Here is a 25,597-nt window from a genome sequence, read left to right as displayed (position 1 = left end):
CCAATGGTTTTACTACCTTGCCCTTATAAATATATATATTTTCACCCTCAGGAAAAAAAAATGACTATAGGGCGTGTAAGGAACCAATTCCATTCAATGTAAATTAGATATAGCTTGAGAAGAAATATGACACTTTCCATTTACATAGATGATAGGGTTGATAAATGGGTTTAGTATACTCCTGTTAACACATGACATTTAGTGCAGTTTTTTATGTCGTTTGTGAAGTGGGGTCACTTTTTTTTTTATCTGCTCTTTGTTTTGACTTCAAAAGCTGTATCAAAAAACTGCTCCAAAACGGCATGTGTGAAGTGTTAATAGCTAATTGGGCCTTAACATTTTACGTGAAATCAACACGCACCACTAACACATTATTCTGGAAATTTACAACTTTATTCTACATATGTCATGACAAAAAAAGTACTAAGTACTAACTCACAGTAATTACCCTACAACGTGGAGTCATTTTTTTTTGTGTTTAGCTTGATTTAGGACCTGCTGTGGTTGCATATCACAAACTGCCAGAAAAAAAAATACTCAACCAAAAAAACTACTTTTTTAAGCAACTGCAAGCAAATGTTGAACTTTGTGTATGATCTATAGGGATTTTATTGTAACATTTTTTATGTCCATGTGTTTTTTTGTAATAATCAAAAGTAGATTTTATTGAAAAGCACGTTTTTGTCAAATATTTTTATATTTTTCCAAATAATAAAACTATTTATTTTGGCCCCCCATTACTAAATATTTTACCTCCACTTTGTTTTATCTTATTTTTTTACAGTGTTTTTGTTTTAATTTTTGGATGGTTTTAGAGTTTTTCACAGCATTTTGGGGTGTATTTTCAATATGTGTGACGGAATCTTTATACAACAAGGAAAGTAAGGTCCATCCTACTTATATTAAGTTTATTATATGATAAAACATCAAGAAACCCATCACGTATTTTCATCTCAGTAAATCACAAGGTGGCTTCTGGCAGATTATAGAGCGAGGCCACATTTCATTTGTGAATGAACTCCTCGGGAGCATAGTAGCTCTATGCAGGTTATCGGCTCCTTGCGTTCTGTTTGGTTTCACATAGTGATGGAATTTCCAGCTACTTACCACAAACAAAAATAACTCTATCACAGTCCCTATGGACTCTCTACAGCCTGTGAGAGTCAGTGTCTATAGATTAGCATAGTGCAAGGATAGTTATTTTTTTCTAATTTGTCAAAAATTACATAAAATTCTAGAACAGGTGAGAAGGCACTGAGAATACAAGATAGTATAGGGGCGTGAGGGTGTTGAAGGTAGTGAGGAAATGTATTTTCTGGAATGTAGCCCATTGATTTGAGTGTTCAGTCTATTATAAAGTCAATGGATGGAAAACTTGCTTGTGTTGGTTTTCCACTGGGTCCAAGAGTGAAAATCCTGTGTGGTCTTAACTCTTCCTTGTCTGCAAAACCATGACTTTAAGACATGCAGAATTGTGCATCTTCATACTTTGATGTAAATGACCCATGTGCCCCGGGTCTCTCAGTTAATAAAATGTTGTGACATTTGTACATTCTGTACATTCTGGCCATTTATATATTTCCATCATGGTGGGGGGGGGGGGGATGCTTTAATTGAATTGAATTTATCAGGTCTTTACTTGTTCACTAGCAACACTTTTAGAAATTCTTGAATTTAACAAAAAGTTCATGTTTGTCCAATCAGATGAATTTTCTCATAGAAAAAAATTTGTATGCAGATGAATAACATGCAATTAGAATATAGGATTACTTAAATTTCAATATCTGAAGTGTTTTTTTAATTTCTCATATTGTACAGTGTAGTACGTCATTGGTATGTCAGGTAGGTTTATATGGTACATTATATATACCTAAAGTGTTAACAATGACATGATACCTTTATGTAGAAACAATTATGATATATAGATGACCTTTTTCATGCAAATAGTCTAAAATGTAAAAAAAAAACTTATATAATTCAATATCGATCTAAAAATGATAATATTGATAACAATGATAATAATACATTAATTTTTTTCAGTGGTGATTTAAAAGTGTCTTAATACTAATAATAGAGAGTGAGAAAATATTTAAAAAAAAATTCAAATTAAAAACCCAAGTATTTTCTTGGTAGTTGGTAATGTTACATGAATATACTTAAAAAATACAGTAATCATTAACCTATTGAAAATAAAAACAATCATACATTTAGGGACCTTTGATTTTGTCACAGGCCAATAAGGAGGATTTTTTTTATTTTTTTTTGTTTTCTTTTTACACCCTACAAAACATTCTCTCCTTGGATGATACAACAGAACAACTAAGCCAGTGTTTTATGTCACACATAACCTAAGCGGCTGATAAAGCCATTTGTGTACAGTTTGGCAGGTGAGGTGCTGAACAATGGGATCCTGGGGGTGATTACAGGAGTTTATCTAATGACAGGGATTAGCACTATCTAGAAGCCGTTTACATATGTGCATGGTAAATAGCAGAGGCAATTCATCATGTAATTGATTTGCATTCTAAAGTTAGTAGAAGCGAGGTGAATATCTTTAATAGGTTTTCACATTGTGAAAAAAAAAAGATGATGGGAAATTGTGAAAGTTTTAGATTTATTTTTCTCAATTTTTGTTTTATCCGTAACCTGTAAGGACAACTTTCTGTGCCCATTCTATCTTCTAGATGTTTAAATGGACCTTCAGCCACTAATCATTACATTGTAAAACACTAAGAATCTGCCCACTAGCATAATAGCCACTAATTACCGTTCGTTAGAGATGAAACTGGGGGAGCGGGCGAGGTTTACTTTTATATGCAAAAACATTAATGGTGATCCTTCAAGTGAAAACAAAACCAAAGTGGTTCACGGTCAATGGAGGCAAACATTTTTAGTCCAAAGTTTAGTGCTCTCGAATTTTTTTATTTTAAAACATTGATTTCACAACATTTTCCTTTGAAAAAAACTGTAAATCGGAAGGGACAATTTTTAAATATTTTATATAGAAATGTCAGCTAAAGATTGTTTAATTGACTTTTCATATACATGTGAAAAAAAATAGAATTCCATCTCATTCATCATTTTCTATGCCTGTTTTAAGCTTAGAAAATGGTCTAAATGTAAGACAGCAAGGAAGCAGTCCTACATTTAGAAGTGGCGGAGGATCTGTCAAAGTTATGGAGATGCCGATGCTTCTTCATAACTTCGAATATCCACCGCCAGCGATGGGACTTTATTAAGACCGGTGTCTAAAACTCCAGTCTTAATAAATGACCCCCTTGGTCTTTAAGGGATCAAATTAATAATAAGATTTTATACTCATCTCATCCTCTTGGATGAACAGGGACACTCACTCTTCACCGGATGCAGCAGGACCTGACGTTCCTTGCTTGATGACGTCACCATGCTGGAAGCAAAGGCACTTCCCTACTGCATTCTGTAAAGAGCGAGTGCCCCTGTGCATGCAAGTGGATGAGTATTATATACAGTATCTCACAAAAGTGAGTACACCCCTCACATTTTTGTAAATATTTTATTATATATTTTCATGGGACAACACTGAAGATCTGACACTTTGATACCATGTAAAGTAGTGAGTGTACAGCTCATATAACAGTGTAAATGTGGCGTGCCCTCAAAATAACGCAACATACAGCCAATAATGTTTAAACCGCTGGCAACAAAAGTGAGTACACCCCTAAGTGAAAATTGGCCAAATTGTGCCCAATTAGCCATTTTTCCTCCCCGATGTCATGTGACTCGTTAGTGTTACAAGGTATCAGGTGTGAATGGAGAGCAGGTGTGTTAAATTTGGTGTTATCGCTCTCACACTCTCTCATACTGGTCAATGGAGGTTCAACATGGCTCCTCATGGCAAAGAACTCTCTGAGGATATGAAAAAAAGAATTGTTGTTCTACATAAAGATGGCCAAGGCTATAAGAAGATCGCCAACACCCTGAGACTGAGCTGCAGCATGGTGGCCAAGACCATACAGCGGTTTAACAAGACAGATTCCACTCAGAACAGGCCTCGCTATGGTCGACCAAAGAAGTTGGGTGCATGTGCTCAGCGTCATATCCAGAGGTTGTCTTCTGCCAGCATTGCTGCAGAGGTTAAAGGGATGGGGTGGGGGTGGGTCAGCCTGTCAGTGCTCAGACCATTCGCTGCACACTACATCAAATTGGTCCACATGGCTGTCATCCCAGAAGGAAGCCTTTTCTAAAGATGATGCACAAGAAAGCCTGCAAACAGTTTGCTGAAGAAAAGCAGACTAAGGACATGGATTACTGGAACCATGTGCTGTGGTCTGATGAGACCAAGATTAACTTATTTGGTTCAGATGGTGTCAAGCGTGAGCGGCGGCAACCAGGTGAGGAGTACAAAGACAAGTGTGTCTTGCCTACAGTCAAGCATGATGGTGGGAGTGTCATGGTTTAGGGGTGCATGAGTGCTGCCGGCTGTGGGGAGCTACAGCTCATTGAGGAACCATAAATGCCAACATGTAATGTGACATAGTGAAGCAGAGCGTGATCCCCTCCTCTTGGGAACTGGGCTGCAGGGCAGTATTCCAACGTGATAATGACCCCAAACACCCCTCCAAGACGACCACTGATGGTAAAGGTGCTGGACTGGCCAAGCATGTCTCCAGACCTAAACCCTATTGAGCATCTGTGGGGCATCTTCAAACGGAAGGTGGAGGAGCGCAAGGTCTCTAACATCCACCAGCTCCTTGATGTCGTCATGGAGGAGTCGAAGAAGATTCCAGTGGCAACCTGTGAAGCTCTAGTGAACTCCATGCCTAAGAGAGTTAAGGCAGTGCTGGAAAATAATGGTGGCCGCACAAAATATTGAGACGTTGGACACAATTTGCCCATTTTCACTTAGTTGCCAGCGGTTTAAAGGGGTTCTGCACTTTCATTTAACTGATGATCTATCCTCTGGATAGATCATCAGCTTCTGATCGGCAGGGGTCCGACACCCGGGACCCCCGCCGCTCAGCTGTTTGAGAAGGCAGCGGCGCTCCAGCAGCGCCGCGGCCTTCTCACTGTTTACCGCCGGGCCGCCCGCCCACTGACGTCACGACTTGTATCAACTACAGTGGGCGCGGCTGAGCTCTGTTCACTTGAATGGAGCTTAGCCGCGCCCACTCTAGTTGATACAAGTCGTGACTTCAGTGGGCGGGCGGCCCGGCGGTAAACAGTGAGAAGGCCGCAGCGCTGCTGGAGCGCCGCTGCTGGAGCGCCGCTGCCTTCTCAAACAGCTGATCGGCGGGGGTCCCGGGTGTCGGACCCCCGCCGATCAGAAGCTGATGATCTATCCAGAGGATAGATCATCAGTTAAATGAAAGTGCAGAACCCCTTTAAACATTATTGGCTGTATGTTGCGTTATTTTGAGGGCACACCACATTTACACTGTTATATGAGCTGTACACTGACTACTGTACATTGTATCACAGTGTCAGATCTTCAGTGTTGTCCCATGAAAAGATATAATAAAATATTCACAAAAATGTGAGGGGTGTACTCACACACACAGATACTGTGTATATATATATATATATATATATATTTATATATATTTTTTTTACAAGCAGAATTGGGGCCGAATGTGGGAACACTGGGGCCCACTAATGGGGGCATTAATAATGGGGGCATTAATAATACTAGGGGGCACTAATGTGTATGGAGTGTCCCGACTCTCTCTCATGGCACATGTTGAAGGAAATAAGGAACAGGCATGTTGGATCTCAGCATGTCCAACACTCAGCGCTCAAGGGAGAGTGGGGGATGGCATATTCCCCTTTCCCTAATGAAAACACATGCACGAAAACTCTGCTGAGCAGAGCATGCACGAGTATGGGGGTCAGGAGTAATAGCTGTCAGCCAAATGATCGCTCATCTAACAGTTACCTAATGGGTATGGCCGCCTGTGGTTTTCTTCCAATAAAATCAGTTGCATTGGTCACAAAAACTCTTGGCCAGACAGCAAAAACAAAAATTCTGATGATCAGTTATGATACGAAACATTTAAAAAAATTATGTATGTACGGTATATTCTTGTTCTTGACACCTGTCCTCAGTTTGCGCACATTATGGGCTGATCCTGTCTTGTGAATGCAAAGTCATCATTTGGAGGGCGTGTGTATTTATGCAAACATCTTGTACCTATAAACATTTGTCACGACTATAAATAGTCGTCTTAAAGGCGGTTGCAAAATATGCAGATCTACACGCGGCTTTAGCAACAAGTCAATGCCACGATCAGAGGCGTCTGAGACAGCAGTTTATGTTTATACTGGCTGTAACTTTAAGGTATGTCACTCTTAGTCTGGTCTCGTAAGTGATGTCGCTCATGCGTTCGCCGTGACCCTTCCCCGCTCAGAGCTGAGTGACAGCTGCAGACCCCCTGACGTTGACACAATAACAGCTTTGATATAGTGATAAGGTTCAGGGAAACACCCATCATTGTTAGGCAGAACCCGTCCGCCTCTCCCAAAAATGTGCTCAATTAGCATCAGAAAGCTGAATTTACCTGTCATGTGGCTGTCGTGGGTGAAGCTCCCTGGGATGGACTCTCAGGTGACTTGAAGGATCCTTAGAAGGTACAAGATACGATGTAGAACACCAGGCTGCCGGTGAGTTATGTGATGGAAACAATGTATCATAAAGCTATCCTCAGGGGCGGGTTCAGAGGCAGCAGTTGTATGTAGTGGGCCCTGGTGACTCAGGGGGTAGAGAGGTCTATGGGTGGGCCCATTGTAGGCGAGGGCCTGTTATAGATCCTGCATTGGGTCCCCAGGAACACAGGGTCTGCCTCTGCCCATCCTGAAAGGTCCCTTATTGAAGGGTATTTCTGGGAGTCCGATATTGATGACCCCATCCTCAGGATTGATCATCAATATGTCATTGGTGGGGGTCCAACACCCTGCACCCCACCAATCAGCGGTTGGAAGAGGTTGAGCCTCTTTGGTTTGTGCTGTGGCCTCCTCACAGTATACCAAGCACAGCGCCGTACACCGTATAGTGGCTGTACCTGGTAATGCAGCCCAGGATCATTCACTTGAATGGAACTGACCTCCAAATGCGCCATCTGACCAATGGACGTCACTTGCCAAGGAAGAGGCCGCAATGTTCATCAAAGAGTTGTTCATCGGCAATGGTGCCAGGAGTTGGACCCAAACAGACCACATATTAATGAGGATGGGCAACTTGGAGTGAAATATATTTTAATCAAAAACCTTTAGGGCTATGCTCAGTCACACATTTTAATCAAACTGTTCAGCTGATGATAGCTTATTGCACTCTGCTAGGTCTATGTTTAGATGTATGGGAATTCTGCTGCATTTAGAAGCCCAATTTATAGAATGTTCTTAATAACTATTATGGACAACAGTATGCCCATATTAATGCCAGGCACAGCGCCTAAGCAACACTAGCCACAGTAGCCTCATAAAAGAGGCCAACCAAAGTGCCCCCATCACACTGACATAATGGCAGCCATAATGCTCCCGTAGCACAGCCATCCGCAGTGCCACCCAAAAAAGTACAATCCACAGAGCTCCATAACTATAGCAGAAAGAGTATGTGTATAATAATGTCACAGTGCTCCATAACAATGATATATAGCCACAGTGCCCCATAATAACAATGACAGCCACAGTTTTCCCATATTAGGGCCGCCATAACAGTGATGCGTGCTTCCATATCTGAGCCAGCTAGTGCCACCATAATAATGATGTGTGCTCCCATAGCTAAGCCCGCCACAGTGCCCCCATAACAGTGATGTGTGCTCCCATAGCTAAGCCCGCCACAGTGCCCCCATAACAGTGATGTGTGCTCCCATAGCTAAGCCCGCCACAGTGCCCCCATAACAGTGATGTGTGCTCCCATAGCTAAGCCCACCATAGTGCTGCCATAACAGTGATGTGTGCTCCCATAGCTGAGCCAGCCACAGTACCGCCATAACAGTGATGTGTGCTCCCATAGCTGTGCCAGCCATAGTGCCGCCATAACAGTGATGTGTGCCCCCATAGCTCAGCCAGCCACAGTGCCGCCATAACAGTGATATGTGCGCCCATGGCTGAGCCAGCCATAGTGCCGCCTGTTCCCTCCATGTGTTCCTGTTCTCCTATATAAAGGTTGTCATATCTGCTTTGTTTTTATGCTCTTGAAAAAGGGAAACTATGCCGAAATGCGTTGAGCTTTATTTTAGCTATTAAACACTTCTACTTTATCCCAGAGCCCCGGTGACATCATTTTGGGGACAAAGAAGCCTTATCTGCAATCTGAAAGCGACCTCGGTGGGGAGGCTGAGGTATAGGTGTATAGGTGTCTATTACTATTGTTCACCAATAGCTAAATTTTTCAATTACTCACCACCTTTCATCTTCACTGGCTCTGTGGCGCCCCCTCGGTGCTCTCAGGACATTCCTGAAAAGCACAGCTGACCATCTTTTTACCCTAATCTATATAACAGTGCTCCCATAACAGTGATGTGTGCTCCCAAAGCTCAGCCAGCCACGTTTCCCCCATAACAGTGATGTGCGCTCCCATAGCTCAGCCAGCCGCGTTTCCCCCATAACAGTGATGTGTGCTCCCATAGCTCAGCCAGCCGCGTTTCCCCCATAACAGTGATGTGTGCTCCCATAGCTCAGCCAGCCGCGTTTCCCCCATAACAGTGATGTGTGCTCCCATTGCTGAGCCAGCTACAGTGCTCCCATAACAGTGATGTGTGCTCCCATAGCTCAGCCAGCCGCGTTTCCCCCATAACAGTGATGTGTACTCCCATAGCTCAGCCAGCCGCGTTTCCCCCATAACATGCTACCATCGCTGAGCCAGCCACAGTGCCGCCATAACAGTGATGTGTGCTCCCATAGCTCAGCCAGCCGCGTTTCCCCCATAACAGTGATGTGTGCTCCCATAGCTCAGCCAGCCGCGTTTCCCCCATAACAGTGATGTGTGCTCCCATAGCTCAGCCAGCCGCGTTTCCCCCATAACAGTGATGTGTGCTCCCATAGCTCAGCCAGCCACAGTGTCCCCATAACAGTGATGTGTGCTCCCATAGCTCAGCCAGCCGCGTTTCCCCCATAACAGTGATGTGTGCTCCCATAGCTCAGCCAGCCGCGTTTCCCCCATAACAGTGATGTGTGCTCCCATAGCTCAGCCAGCCGCGTTTCCCCCATAACAGTGATGTGTGCTCCCATTGCTGAGCCAGCTACAGTGCTCCCATAACAGTGATGTGCGCTCCCATAGCTCAGCCAGCCGCGTTTCCCCCATAACAGTGATGTGTACTCCCATAGCTCAGCCAGCCGCGTTTCCCCCATAACATGCTACCATCGCTGAGCCAGCCACAGTGCCGCCATAACAGTGATGTGTGCTCCCATAGCTCAGCCGGCCGCGTTTCCCCCATAACAGTGATGTGTGCTCCCATAGCTCAGCCAGCCGCGTTTCCCCCATAACAGTGATGTGTGCTCCCATAGCTCAGCCAGCCGCGTTTCCCCCATAACAGTGATGTGTGCTCCCATAGCTCAGCCAGCCACAGTGTCCCCATAACAGTGATGTGTGCTCCCATAGCTCAGCCAGCCGCGTTTCCCCCATAACAGTGATGTGTGCTACCATAGCTCAGCCAGCCATAGTGCCGCCATAACAGTGTTGTGTGCTCCCATAGCTCAGCCAGCCGCGTTTCCCCCATAACAGTGATGTGCGCTCCCATAGCTCAGCCAGCCACAGTGTCCCCATAACATAACCATCCACTGTTCCCACATAGCAGAGCCAGACACACAATTTAACAATGTATCATACAGTCGCCTAGAATGAATGTGTGAGTTTACAGACACAATCATGCACCTTTATACGTGTATCACGGGTTATAACTTGTGTTATTATAGGGACCAGCCTGCGACGTTGCCAATAAAGTCAAGAAGCCACCAATTACTCTGCACATTACTGCTCTTCTGCGCTGCGCGTTGCGGGTGGCTTGTGATTTCAGACTTATAAAATCCTCCATTAGTGCCGTGCTGCTTTGATTTGTGGTAGTTATGCATCTGCCGGTCCGTCCTTGGGTTTTTACAGTGTCTGCCCTGAACTTGAGCTTATAGGGAAAATGCTAAATGACGTTGCACAGAGGGGCAAGCAGCTACAGGTCTCCTGCACCGAGCTATCATTACGAAACCGCAAGAAGACTTTTATCCGTCGGGATTCCTTGCCGAACCTGCTGACTTAAGACGATTGTCTTCTCCACCTGTTCTGTGATGGCCCGAGTGTGACACAACGTTATCATTACCGTCTGTTTTAACACGACCCGTAATAACACGAGCGCAGCGGGAACGCCCAAACATTAAGGCGGTTTAACTCATGTAATGCTTTGATATCAGGGAGATTGGCGGCTAATACCACCGGATTGGGGTCACCGGTTTGTGCCGCTCACACCCGGTGCTATTGAGGTGAACATAGGGCAAAGATAAGTCCTATAAATCTTCAGTAAATATTCAGTAAATCGACCTGAGAAGAGAAAATTGAGGACTTGTATGTTTGCTCCTAAGGACTGTTTGCACCGTAGACCATTGAAGGATTGTATGTACCACTAGTATAGATCATTATCTCTTATTATAGCCCATTAGGGGCTTGTATCCATCTTTAGTTATTGATCACGGGAATCCTGATTTTACCTTTCATATGGATTGCTGGAGGACTTTTTTTTTTTTAAGAGGTCTGCATCTCAAGCAGATATCTTGAAATATGAGGGGAATTGAAACAAAGTATATTAGAAAGTTGTCTTATCCTTCAATATCAGACATGATTCATAAAATTTGACAATGCCTCAGATTGTAGCCTGGTGACAGGCTGAAATCAGCGTTCTCTCATCTCCCATTGTCCTCTTCTATAACTACAGATGTTTTCATCACCCTGTTTTGATCCATAGAGACCACTTTACATCAGCACCTTACTGTCTGGACTCGTTCAGTGACTCACACTCGTCTTTGTGATCATTGACCTCGTGTCATTGTGGCTTTCTTCATATCAGTCAAATGTCAAGTTTGTAAAGTGCAGTCATTCAGCCATGGATCCTGGACAAAGAACTCTGCGCCATACGTGTTATTAGCGAGAAGATTTCTCAATCCGAAAATTAACTTCACATTAACATTAACCTGTTGTATGGAAAGCGGAAGATGACTGACTCTCCCCTGACAGTTGATGTTAACGGGGTTTTCCAAGACTTTCATACCAATGAACTCTCCTCTGGATAGGTCATCAGTATCTGATCGGTGGGGGTCCGACACCAGGGACCACCGCAGATCATCTATTTAAGAAGGCACCGGCGCTCGCGGTAGCACTGCGGCTTTCTCTCTGCTCAGCAAACACAGCGCCATACATTGTCTAGTGGCTGTGTTTGGTATCACAGCTGATCCCCATTCACTTCTATGGGTCTAAGCTGTGCCTAGGCGAAGTGACAGAAAAACGTGACGTCACCGGCCTAGGCAAAGCTGGAGAAAGCCGCGGCACTACTGCAAGCGCCAGTGCCTTCTCAAACAACCGATCGGCGGGGGTCCTGAGTGTATCAACCCCCCACAATCAGATACTGATTATCTATTTTGGAAAACCCCTTTAAGGGAGAAAAGGATCAGGTGAAGTGAAAATTTTGGCCAGCTGAAATTACTGTACCATCAGCAGTATAATTTGTTTAGTTCTAGGTAAATTTCTGGAAGGGCTGAAATGGTAAACCCCATGGCGGTACCACATGTTTTATTCACTAATACCCTTAGGATCTGAATTTTTATAATATTTTTTTTTAGACCAACATAGGGGAAAAAAGTCTTAAAAAACATTACAATTTTTTTTTAATCTGCATGCTGCAAAAGCTGCATTGTTCTTTACCTGTGTAGTGAATGGGACTTCTAAAAAAACCACATTCACTACTATGTAAAAACGTTATTTCTGAATCCATGGCAAATGTAAATCTTCAAATCACGATCTTCTCTCATATTAAACATGTGTTCAACTTTAACCCTATTATTTCTGTTTTTTGAAATAGTGATAACCAACATGTTCAGAATTACAGATCCCACAGGGGATGTCACATTCCTGAACGTTATATATTGCAATGGTATTGGATCGGTCACATCTAGGGACTGAACATTTAGAATTGTAACCGTGGCCAAGTTGTGTAGAACCAGTATTACAGTGCATGACTCCAAATATTTGAAGCTGATTATAATTGTTTTTAAAAATCCTAAATTAGATATTTACTAAAATTAAAGGCAGGAAAAGCTAAGCACTATAAGGCAAGTAAAATGACCACCCATGCGAAATTGGCCTTATTAAAAGTCCACACATGAAAAGTGGTGTTTCCGTACTACCGCAGGATGTCTAGGTAGCTGTAAAAGGCAGCCAAAATACACCTGAAACTGGCCTTAGTTTAGGTCCGTCCAAGTTTAGGTTAATTGCACCACTGGTTTTCATTGGGAGGTTTTGGTGGTTGGTCCTCAACCCTAGGCAACACGAAGATCAAACATCAGCGCACTTCAAGTCATGTTGTTTTTTATTAGGCTAAACACATAGGCAGCTCAGACTGGTGGTAGATGTTTTCAGTCAGTAGACCTTCTTCAGACCGTCTGTTTGCCCAGGTTTCTACATTTTAAAAGTCAGCACCTACCCTTCTTCTTTTTTGTTAGACGTAGGACTTTGGGCAATCAGGTGATCAGAAGAATGTCTACCAGTTGATTTGCCTTTATGAGTTTATCCTAATAGAAGAACCCTTATTCTTACTTGGCGCATGATGATGTTTACTCTACAAGCAAGTATGGGTCCACAGAGTAGTAATCATAGCACCTAACATTTAGGTAAGTATGCTTGAAAGCTCCACTGTCTTTTGATGTCTAAGTTCTCATTGCAAGACTCTATAAACTTTAACCGTGCCCATGTAAAAATATAACTGGCTCCAACAGTCTACAGTCGTTTGTCTGTCCCATGGACAACTCAAGATATTTTTTTTCCTCTAGGCTAAGAATTGATGGATTTCCTCTAGAACAGAAGGGAAAATACACCTGATGTGTACTTTTCCTGGCAAAACACTGTCATCAGCTAAATAAACAGAAGTTTAGTATTTTCAAAAACGGTAGAATAATATTTTTCAGCGTAAGGTCAGGGCGAGTTTATTTGGTTTCTTGGTTACTGGATGTATATGGTGTGTAGGGAAATAACTTCAATCTGTGAGGAAATCTTCACATATGCTGAGAACATTTCAGTACTGAGAGTTATTATACATTTTTATACTGTTGATGTTTTAGATAATTATGTTTTTTTTGTTTAGGTTGCAGAAAAAAAAGAATTACAACATTCAATTTTTTTTGTGATTTTTTTTGTTTTGGTTTCTAGGACCTCGAAAATGCTTAGGTGAGGGGGCCATAAGGAGAGGCAAAGGTCCAATTATATTGTTTCTGTCAACGATAAGCCACCCCAGAATTATGATTTCAACCTCACGTGATTTAAGGGCATCTGTCATCACAGTAGGTGAAACGATCGGACTCTGTAGATAGGTTCTTGTCTGCAGAGTCTAATGATATCTCTGCTATCACCATATGTGCCTGTAATCTGTAGAAAAAAGGCTTTTTATACAATGCAAATTACCCCCTAGGTGCAATGAGGGCGGTGACGTTTTTTTGTTGCACCCAGATTCTCAACTTCCTGTTTCCTATGCCACGCCCCCACAATTGTAATAGACTGGCAGGCAGTGAAAACATATTCACTCCTCTCCCTGCAATCTCGTGGGAGTGTGTTTGGCACACACGCAGTAAAGGGATGGAGACCCTGGTTTAAATCTGATGAATGGGCCTGTCCAGCCCAAAAATGCGTTATTACTGCCAATTAAGAATCTGTCTTACACAACGATCCTTCGTTTTTCTGACCCACCGAGATGAGCAGCTCCACAATTTTTCTTTCTTTACAGCGCATGGGCCAAACGCGCTTCTGTGACACTTCAGGGCCCGGAGTGAATATGCTTTCACTGCCTGGCCTGTCTGTCACAGTGGTGGGGGTGGAGCCTCTGGGTGCAACAGCACCGCCCTCGTTGCAGCTAGGCGTTAATTTGCCTATTATAAAGATTGCAGACAAATATGGAGATGCAAAAGATATCATCAGACTCTGCAGACAAGCACCGATCTACAGCGGCCGACTCTTTTACCTACTGGTAAGTGATTAGAGATTCCCTTTAAGTAACACAAGAAGGACAAGCACATTTTGGGGTGAAATAGGACCAATGCCTGTTCACCAGAGGATCGGTGGTCCTGCAAGGGGCTTGCGCACATTCCCTTTCCATCAGCAGCATAACAGGGCTGCCACAGAGATCCTTCAGACTTTTAGGCTACACGCACAGGGGTGCAGGTTTTAAAAATTTCTCTACATTTTCACATCAAATCCGCACCTAAATCTGCATGCGTTACTTGTGAATTTTCCACAAATCTCACTCTTTGCATTGCAAAGGTTAAAACTAAAAATCCGCAGCAACAAATGCCATGCTCAAGATTTCAAGATGCGCGCGGCAGGTCGATTTCCGCAAGGAGGGAAACATTTGTCGAATCTCATTCACCTTGCTTGTACTTTATTACGCTGTGTTTTTTTTTTCCCGCACCAAAATCCAAAACGTGGGCAGGTAGCCTTACTGTACCTCTGTTTGCCTCCGTTCCCTGGGAGTAGCTGGCCATCTGATGTGTTTGGGAGCAGAAGACTCTCATCAACCAATACAATGTAAATAAAACCAGAGCAAAAAAAAAAAGAAGCAAAAAATCTAAACAAAAGAAAAATACAGTAAAGATGATTAGTTGACGTAATGGTAGTAAAAAAGAAATAAACAAATAAAATAAAAATATAAAAAAATCATCAATAGTACATTAAAAAGTCAGTTAATGAAGTAACTTGAGGTATCACCTTTCCATATCATATTACACTTATGGATGTGAGCTGGGTAGTATCTATAGAAATTCATTAAAACCGTCTCCTCCTCTGCGTGGTAAATGCCCAAAATATTTTTTACTTAGACCTTTCACCTCCCCTGGGGTGTCATGTGGTCTCATTATCTTGCAGAAATCTTCGGTCCCCTGTCCTTGCAGCTGCTGTTCTTAAATTATTTAAATATCCTTTGATGAGATTTGAAACTTGAGAAGACTGTCCGTAACCCCCCGGGTGTTCTCCACGAGACCACTTTTTGGTTCAGGAGGTGGACACGTTTACAGAGCAGTTGTGAAGTTACTGAAGTTATAGCATAGGGATGACAGGACAGACATGATGAGGAGGAGGTCACGCCGTGGCGGTGCTGAAATATTTGCCGGGAGGGGGGATTAGCTGCAGTAAACCTCCACTAATTATCTTACCCCTTAATGACAATCTACCATTTTTTTTCTTCTCGGTATTTATTTTAATGTCTTCTTCAAAAATACATTATATTGGTTCATGCAGAAGGGCGGCACCACGACTAAAGTGATTATGGTGTATCCGTAATGTGTTAAAGGAGTTGTCTCACTTCAGCAAATAGCATTTATTATGTAGAGAAAGTTAATACAAGGCACTTACTAATGTATTGTGATTGTCCATATTGCCTCCTTTGCTGGCTGGATTCATTTTTCCATCAAATTATACACTGCTCATTTCCAGGCGTTACGACCATCCTGCAATCCAGCAGCAGTTGCCGTGCTTGCGTTGGCCTATACCAGGCATGCTCAACCTGCGGCGCTCCAGCTGTTGCAAAACTACAACTCCCAGCATGCCCAAACAGCCTACAGCAGGGCGATGTGGGAGTTGTAGTTTTACAACAGCTGGAGGGCCGCAGGTTGAGCATGCCTGGCCTATACGGGCTCCCACGGTCCCGGCCACCCGTCACGACATCTAACAGTAGATACGACTGGTGGCAGCTAAATGATGGAACTGAGCATGTGTGACCACCCCAGTAGGTGGACGTTCACAGTGCTATACAGGTTAAGCACCAAGGGGTGCCGTTATATTGAAATAAAGAGAATATCTCACAACTAGAATATTTTTGTAACAGAAAGTAACTTGTTTTTCATGCTGAATTATATTAAAATAACATATAATGATGGCACTACCCCTCTAACGTGAAAATTGTGTTAGTAAAGTGCAAGCTAACAAAATAAATTATATACATGTCTATATCTGTCCCAATAAACCTACCACATCTCACTAATGCTAGATTAAATCCTGTTAATCCAGCAATGAACGAAAAAATTATAATCCTATGATAAATTAGCAGGAATATACTTGATATAGACATGACCAGGAGCTGAACTATGGGTTAATGTCTCTAGGGCCGGTCAGGTGAATGTCTGTATCAGGGCAGGGCTATGGTCATCCGCAGTATGTGCATGCCCCCCTTTATTTTGTAATTAGAGGGTCAGTGGCTCAGTGGTTAACACTGGTGGCATGCAGTGGTCGGGCCCTAGCTTCAAACCTGGCCAAGGACAATATCTGCATGGAGTTTGTATGTTCTCCTCGTGTTTCTGTTGGTTTCCTCCAACACTCCACAGACATCCTGATAAGAGTGTGAGCCCCACTGGGGACAGCGTGACCATGATGTCTGTAAAGCGCTGCGGAATATGTCAGCGAGTGAAATAAGTAAGTAGATTTAAAGGAACCCATTATGTGCCTAATAATTTATTCCAGATTTACTTCTTCAAAGAAGTGGTGACTAGTCACAAGGTATACATTTTTATGTATTTTTTAGGGCTCGTGCACACGACCGTATGTATTTACGGTCCACAAAACCAAACAAACGGATGACATCCATGTGACATCCGTATTGCATCCGTTTTTTTGCAGATCCATTGTAACAATGCCTATGCCTGTCCTTAAAAAGGACAAGAATATTATTGACATACGGAAACGGAATGCACACGTCATTTCCGTTTTTTTGTGGACCCATTGAAGTGAGCGGTTCCGCATACGGACCTGTAAAAAAAAAAACAGAAAGAAAATGCGTTCCGTGGGCATGAGCCCTTAAATTGTGACTCTTTTTGTTATGTATTGGGGGTGACATATAAACGACTTCCTAATTTAAAGGGGCTTCCACCAACTAGTGTGGAAATATGAAAATCAAAGACCTTATCAGATCTTGTCCTTGGTTTTACCTGCAGAAAAGCTCCTGGAGACACTGATCTGTCTGCAGAGAAGGTACAGGTCGTCATTTAAAAAAAAACTAATCCCATAATGAGGTCTTTGCTTGTGAGTAAAACTTGCAGATTTATTAGGTGAAAATTAACAAGGAGTTTGATCTCAGGGATGTTTTATGCAATAAAAACTTTGTAATCTGCAGTGCAGGGGTGCAAAAACATTGTTGGTGCAGGGGCTGCATTGCAAGATTGCATGACTTTAAGGCGCCGGAATCAAATTTTGAGGTTGCAATTTACCAGTGGAGATCTACTGTATACAACTACTGAGCAATTCAACTAGGAACAAATATGGACAGACACATTGATGACCACGATCGGCACAAACGCTGCCGTGAACTGTATGACATGTTCTGCATATGTTGTATGTTCTCCCCGTGGGTTTCCTCCGGGTTCTCCGGTTTCCTCCCACACTCCAAAGACATACTGGTAGGGACCTTAGATTGTGAGCCCCATTGGGGACAGCTGGTTGCTAATGTATGTAAAGCGCTGCGGAATATAGTAGCGCTATATAAGTGCATAAATTAATAAAATAAATAAATATATGATTTGCTCTTAAAGGCACAGTTCTAGGTAAAGTTCTGGAAGTGCTGCTGTGGTAAACCCCATTGCGGTACCTTTTTTTTCCACTAATACCCTTAGTATCAGAGATTTAATATTTTTTGTGTAGTGTGAATGGGACTAGTTAAAAAACATATTCACTACTATGTAAAAACATTGTCTCTGAATCCATGACAAATGTAAGTCTTCAAATCACAATCTTCTCTCATAGTAAAAATGTGTTCAGCATTAACCCTATTATGACAGTTTTGGGGAAATGACAGATCCCACAGGGGATGGCATACAATAATATACTGCAATGGTGATGGCCCGGCCATATTTCATATTTAGGAACTGGAAAGTCAGGGCGATACTCCATCTAGAATTGTGACCACGGCCAAGTTGTGGATGACCGGTATTACAGTCCATGACTCCCAATACTTGAAGCTGATGATATCTGCTCAGTAATACCTGACATAATTCACATTTGTGTTCCAGGATATGGATGGACATTCAGAATTGGACCGAAAAGTGAGAAATGTACCATCCAGGGGACTGAAGACGTGAAGCATATGCACAAATAACGGCAGTTTTACTATATCATTCTGCATGGTTCTTGGGACTTTCTTCGTGGGATTGGTAAGTTACATGTGGTCAGTCAGCCAATATGGCTGCCATTAAGACCTCCGCTGTGGTCATTTAGTAAGTACCGGAGGGCACATGGCCAGAACGGGTCTATAGTCATCTTGGTGGGGGGGGGGCTCAAATAATTGTCTTTTAAAGGGGTAGTACACTTTTCGGCAGCTCCCACTCTCCTCGCCGGACCTGGGGATGGAAGCATACTTACCTGCTCTCCACCACTTGGTATCTGCTCCTTCATTGCGCCTCGCTCCGGCACCCTGCTGGTCATCCTCCAGAGTGGATGGGAGTCATGAGTGCTGCTGCAGCCAATATCTGGCTGCAGCAGTGACATGTCCTTCAAGTGGCACATCAATTGGTCACATGGCACTTGGGGAACACGCCACCACTGCGGCCAGTCATTGGGTGCCCTGTCCACTCCAGATTTTTATTACACGTGTTCGTGTGCTTATCCTGGCAAACAGCGTGAATGAATTTAATGGATTTCACAGATGATTAGGGAACTAATAATTGTCTTTTAAAGGGGTAGTACACTTTTCGGCAGCTCCCACTCTCCTCGCCGGACCTAGGGATGGAAGCATACTTACCTGCTCTCCACCACTTGGTATCTGCTCCTTCATTGCGCCTCGCTCCGGCACCCTGCTGGTCATCCTCCAGAGTGGATGGGAGTCATGAGTGCTGCTGCAGCCAATATCTGGCTGCAGCAGTGACATGTCCTTCAAGTGGCACATCAATTGGTCACATGGCACTTGGGGAACACGCCACCACTGCGGCCAGTCATTGGGTGCCCTGTCCACTCCAGAAGCCGGCAAGCAGGGAAGTGAACCAAGGGTGCTGGAACCTAGTGGCGGGGAGCAGGTATGGATGCTTTTCTGCACACGTTTGAGGGAGTGGGGAGGGGGCTGCTGAAAAATGTTTCAAAGCTGAAAACCCCTTTAAGAAGCCTCCAGATCCATTATACATTGTCCCTTTAAGAGACACCACATTGATGTCATGGAGGTGACAAAGGGACTTCGTCAGCAGAACATCGGCCTCTATACAAATAAACAGCAGGAAGGCATTTTTGTGTTTTGTCAGGACTTTTTTCTGTGGATTAAATTTGGAAAAACATCCCGTGAATCCGAGCCAAATAAAATAGCCCGGGTGGCTGCGGCTCCGAGATTACATGTTATTTTTATTACACGTGTTCGTGTGCTTATCCTGGCAAACAGCGTGAATGAATTTAATGGATTTCACAGATGATTAGGGAACTGATAAGCGGCGCTCTTTCAAGCCTTGGCCGATGGCTGTTTAATTGATGGGCTGAACGTACACAGATAATTATCACTCGTTATATATATATATGGCGCCAACATATTGTGACTCGTCTCATCGGTCCCCATTCTTGATCAAAGTAAAATAGACGCGGCAGATTTGCACCCCGAACACTAAAATGAGGTCAGTGCTGTTCATGTTGCCACATAAAACCCATCAGCAAGCAGGTTGATTGTGTAATTCCTCTTAGTAAAGTAGGTGCCTCCCCTAATTCCTCACGTATTAATACATGACTACACAATCCAAGAATCCTAGATTCCTATCACGTGTTAATGAGCCTCCACTATTCATGTGCCATATTGTCCTATATCCGAGTCAGAGGGAGGCCTGCTTGTTGGATTTTCCTCTACAGAGAGTAAAACAAAAATGAAAAATAAGTGGTCACAGTCATAGTAATGACCATAAGTTACACCGTACATTTGCTGACTATGGAGCCAATGCTAACATGGAAACCGCCAACAGGCAGGTCAGCTGCTTAGACAGTAACAGTGCAGAACCTGATAATTGTATTGATAATGTTTGTCTCCTCAGGTATCAGGAAGACTGCACTAATGGCTGCATGAATTGGACCTTGTTCTGCCATGGAAACGTGGCCGGCGGTGGCCTGGTTCCTGCTCCTCAGTCACATAGCGGACTGGCTGCAAACGGTTCACTCCCGAGACTTCACAGTGCAAGATATCGTCTTCCTCTATCCGTCAAGTAAGGCCAGAGACTGATGACACGTATACGTAATAACTCTTAGCAGGGAATTGTCTGTGGAGGTTTCCTTTAAGGCCTCCTGCACACGACAGTATTTTTTAAAGTCCCGCAAAACGTGCCCGTTTTTTCTTCCGTTGATTTCTCCATGATTTTGGGAGGATCCACGGACATGAAAAATGAAAAAAAAAATCGAAGTCAAGTTTGCCATTGAAATGATAGGGAAAATCGGACACAGATCACGGACACGGATCACGGATGTGGATGACAATCTTGTGTGCATCTGTGATTTTTCACGGACCCATTGACTTGAATGGGTCCGTGAACCATTGGCCGTGAAAAAAATAGGACAGGTCATATTTTTTTCACGGCCAGGAAACACGGATCACGGATGCGGCTGCCAAACGGTGCAGTTTCCGATTTTTCCACGGACCCATTGAAAGTCAATGGGACCGCAGAAAAACACGTTAAACGGGACAACGGCCACGGGTGCACACAACGGTCGTGTGCAGGAGGCCTAAGGGGTGCAATTACCCGAGGGGATCGATACCCTGAGCCGTCCTCATTTGTGCTAACATTTCCACCTGGCAACCAGTATGGCCAAGATTACAGGTCCCGCCGCATTGTCAAGCAGCTTTCCCAGACTCCTGAAGTTATGCAGTAATCCATACCTCCTGCTGCATGTGCAGACTTAGGGCTCATGCACACGAACACGTCCGGCCGTGCCCGTATTGTGGGTCTGCAATATACAGGCGCCGGCCACGTGCAACGGATACGGACCCATTTACTTGAATGGGTCCGCAAGATACGGAGCAGAAGCATGTTCTATTTTTTTGCGGTGCGAACTGAATCTTGCGGATCGCATCGGTTTCCATGCATGAGCCCTTAAAGGGATCCTGCCTCTAGGTTAGGGGCCACTAAACCACCAGCATGTCCTTAAGCAGCTTGAGTTTAGCTTTCTAAAGACACCTCTGTCTCCCCAGCATTTACTACCCAGAGATGAGTCCAGGACACGAGTCTGGCGGCTTGGGGCGCATGCGCATTGCACAGAGGAAGCTGGAGACAGAATACCTCGCTTCACTGGGCATGCACACAGGTAAACAATGGCTTCTTTTAGGCTACTTTCACACTCGCGTTTTGTGCGGATCCGTCCTGGACAGATCCGTTCAGATAATACAACAGTCTGCATTCGTTCAGAACGGATCAGTCTGTATTATCTTTAACCTAGCCAAGACGGATCCGTCTTGAACACCATTGAAAGTCAATGGAGGACGGATCCGTTTTCTATTGTGCCAGATTGTGTCAGAGAAAACGGATCCGTCCCCATTGACTTACATTCTGTGCCAGGACGGATCCGTTTGGCTCAGTTTCATCAGACGGACACCAATGCTGCAAGCAGCGATATGTTGTCCGTCTCCAGAGCGGAATGGAGACTGAACGGATGCAAACTGAGGCATTCTGAGCGGATGCTTTTCCATTCAGAATGCAAACTGATCCGTTTTGGACCGCGTGTGAGAGCCCTGAACGGATCTCACAAACGAATAGCCAAAACGCGAGTGTGAAAGTAGACTTACTACATAATGCCTAAATGACCAGTTGTGACAGACACATCTTTAGGAAACTGAACCCCAGCTGCATAGACATGCCAGGTTCCCTTTAAGGTGGCCCCACACCTAATAACAGGTTCACATCAAGGTGGTCATACACAATAAAGGTCGGCTGTGTCCGCTGATTTTGGTGGGACCAGCCGACCATCTAATATGTCCGTGGGTGTTCTTACTTTCTCCAGACAGCAGATGATGGGGGAAGATGGGTGAGGCATATTGGATTTATAAGGGGGATAAGCTGCTGCTAGAAATAAAAGTCAAGCATGTATGAGAGGAATAGCAGACAGCCAGCAGCTATCTAATGTGTATGGTCACCTCTAGCGGTAGTAGCCAGCAGCTATCTAATGTGTATGGTCACCTCTAGCGGTAGTAGCCAGCAGCTATCTAATGTGTATGGTCACCTCTAGCGGTAGTAGCCAGCAGCTATCTAATGTGTATGGTCACCTCTAGCGGTAGTAGCCAGCAGCTATCTAATGTGTATGGTCACCTCTAGCGGTAGTAGCCAGGAAAAGCTGGGTGACAACTCCCGGGGATTTCAGATGGTGTTAGTCTAGCGCTGTCAAATTAAATTGCTGCTAGTTAAACAGTCTGCGGAGATCTGAAATAAAGCACTCTATACAAAAGCTGTAATAATAATATATTGTTTCCAAATACACTTTTTTTACACAACATTGGAACGTCTGGTAACAATGTATCTGAGATTTCCATTAAAGCTCTGAACCCGGACATACCTCCATTTTCACCCCGGCAGCCCCCCTGACTTGAGCATCGGAGCAGTTCATGCTCCGATGCTCTCCTTTGCCCTGCACTGAATCGCGCAGGGCAAAGGCATTTTCAGGAGTTCTGGTGACGTATCGGGCTCTCCATGGGGCTGCCAGGAAGCCCGGTGACTAGTGTTGAGCGAACCTGTGTTTTAAGTTCGGCATCTAAAGTTTGGGTTATTAAAGAATTGTGTTATGGATTCCGCTACCACGGACCATAACGGAATTTAGAATCCATAGCACGATTCTTCGATAACCCGAACTTTAGATGCCGAACTTAAAACACAAGTTCGCTCAACACTACCGGTGACGTCACCGGCACTGATGGGCGGGCTTTAGCGCTGCCCAAGCCAGTAAAACGGCTAGGGCAGCGCTAAAGAACGCCCATCAGATCCGGTGATGTCACCGAACACACTGCCAGGCAGAAGCCTCCGCCCGGCAGTGTGTTATTGTAAACAAAAGAGACCGTGCCCTGCGCGATCTAGCGCGGGACAAGGGACCGCATCGGAGCATGAGATGCTTTGATGCTATCAGGGGGGCTGCCTGGGTGAAAATATGGGTATGTCCGGGTTCAGCTCTGAACCCGGACAACCCCTTTAATATTCTGTATGTTGCCCCTCACTCGCTCCTTAGCAACAAACAGCAAACAGTAAAAGCTGAGAGTTTGCTACAGTTGTATCCAGTCTAGACAATGGGAACTAAACACCTCTGCAGCACAAATCTCTCCTTCTCCTGATATTTTGCTACAGTGAATCAGAAAAGGGAAAGGCCCCTTTCACATGAGCGAGTTTTTCACGTGGGGGAAGACGAGGGCATGGAGTGCAGAGCTCTGTACCCCCCTATTAATTTGAAGGATTCTGATTTAAATTCGTAGCCCCTTGCACACTGTATCCTGGTATTTGAGTAGTGCACACACTGGACAGCTCAGTTGATCTGATACATTAAAGAGGACCTTTCACCTGGAAAAACATTGTGAACTAAGTATCATGACATATACAGCGGCGCCCAGGGATCTCACTGCACTTACTATTATCCCTGGGCGCCGCTCCGTTCGGCCGCTGTGCCCTCCAGTATCTTCGCTCACTTGGTTATGGTAGGCGGAGACTTAGGGGACTTGGTTATAGTAGGCGGAATCTGCCCTTGTTCTGCTGGGCGTCTCCTCCTCCTAGGCTGTAGCGCTGGCCAATCGCAGCGCAGAGCTCACAGCCTGGGAGAAGGAGATGCCCAGCAGAACAAGGGCAGACTCCGCCTACTATAACCAAGTGAGCGAAGATACCGGAGGGCACAGCGGCCGAACGGAGCGGCGCCCAGGGATAATAGTAAGTGCAGTGAGATCCCTGGGCGCCGCTGTATATGTCATGATACTTAGTTCACAATGTTTTTCCAGGTGAAAGGTCCTCTTTAATCAAAATATTATATTATACAATCATTTTCTTAACATCTATGGCCTCCTGAAAGGGTTTTCTAATGATGCCAAAGCTGATAAACATGGCCTGTTAGAGCATATGGACATCACAGAGGTGAATCCGCCTCTCAGCATCCCCCTTCTATTAGCCAGAGTGTAGAGACACTAAGAAAAAGCAACCTGGAGGACTCACACAGTCATGTCTTATTGGTTACACATTTATTTCATAGGGCAATATGTAATGCTATATTTCTCCAGCAGTGGCCGCTGTTACAGAACTGTATAGCTGCAGAGAACTTACCCTGATCGCTAGGGATTTTAGATGATGGAACTGTGGCAATCAGCCCCATCTCTCACATAATGAACAGTATGGAGTGTTCAACAATATATACTTGCAATGAGTAGATTTGCGGCTGTGTAGCTTAGACCGTAGAGTATAATATAAAACTACAGCATGCAGCAGGTTAGACGAAGCGATCAGCAATAGAAGGGACTTGACACTGCCCTGGTCTTTTATCCTGTTCCTTAATAGGGACTTACGGAATTGCTATCTAAGCAATTTGCTAATATACAAGTATAGGTTCACTATTGCTACAAGTTTGTGCCTTGAATCTAAAATGCAAAAAATGGTTGTCTGGACGCTTTGTTAAATATGGTGGACAAGCGGCAAAATTTGGTTACATTCCTGTAATAAGAACGTAGGGGAGATGCCGCTTTAATGAGCACCTTTTGTGACACAGACGTGTTTCCTAACAGTTGGGTGTACTGTTTTTATAGCAACGCCATACCCCGGGGGATTTAAATGTTTCACCTGCGAAAAGGCAAGAGATAATTACGAGTGCAATCGCTGGGCCCCAGATGTCTACTGCCCAAGAGGTGAGTGCTCTCATGCATGAAATCATATTCTCTAATCCTGTAATGACTGTCACACAATGAATTTTTGCCCCTGTGATGAAAGCACATTGGTTACACTTGTGCAGCGTTACGCTTTAGAACTTGGCCTGTGTGTCACTTTAAATCTGCCGCCCCCCCCCTCTCCCCCGCCCCGACTTTGTGAACCCAGTTAATTGTAAGAATTTTCTTTCAAGAATGTTAATCTGTTATTTAGAACATTTTGAAGTTTGTGTCAGTTTTAATTTTCGGATGAATAGAAAGTTGGGGAATTTCTTAACTTGATCCTATTAATACATAATTAACTGAGGGTTAAAGTAAAAAGCACCCAGCAATACTGCGCCGTACAGTCGGTGATCTCCTAGGTCCAGGACACACAATACCAGTAAGGCAACTTCCCTAATGGTATATAATGGAATATTCTTATGGTGTATGAATAAAGCTGTGTCCCTGGACTCTGTGTACCGCTATCTGGTGTTTCATATAATGCTGCTTTGATACTTCCAGTGCAGAATACCTCCATAATATATAGCATCCATATGAAATCGGAGGCATATGCAGGTACAATAGGA

The 25,597-nt window shown here is 44.1% G+C and overlaps 1 protein-coding gene across 1 annotated transcript in view; it reads left to right on the top strand.

Annotated features, from left to right (window-relative positions):
• LYPD6 (LY6/PLAUR domain containing 6) overlaps positions 1-25,597 on the top strand; it is a 40,966-nt gene that overhangs the window by 4,348 nt on the left and 11,021 nt on the right. The window contains exons 2-4 of the mRNA XM_044304558.1: positions 18,211-18,351; positions 20,197-20,364; positions 24,912-25,010. Of these exons, the coding sequence (XP_044160493.1) occupies positions 20,247-20,364; positions 24,912-25,010 (217 nt within the window). The 5' untranslated portion in view covers positions 18,211-18,351; positions 20,197-20,246. The remainder of the gene's footprint in view (positions 1-18,210; positions 18,352-20,196; positions 20,365-24,911; positions 25,011-25,597) is intronic.

The sequence above is a fragment of the Bufo gargarizans genome, chromosome 8 (assembly GCF_014858855.1).
Source record: "Bufo gargarizans isolate SCDJY-AF-19 chromosome 8, ASM1485885v1, whole genome shotgun sequence".
In the NCBI taxonomy this organism is placed as follows: domain Eukaryota; kingdom Metazoa; phylum Chordata; class Amphibia; order Anura; family Bufonidae; genus Bufo; species Bufo gargarizans.
Note: the sequence above shows the minus strand (reverse complement) of the source record. Positions and strands in the feature narration are given on the sequence as shown.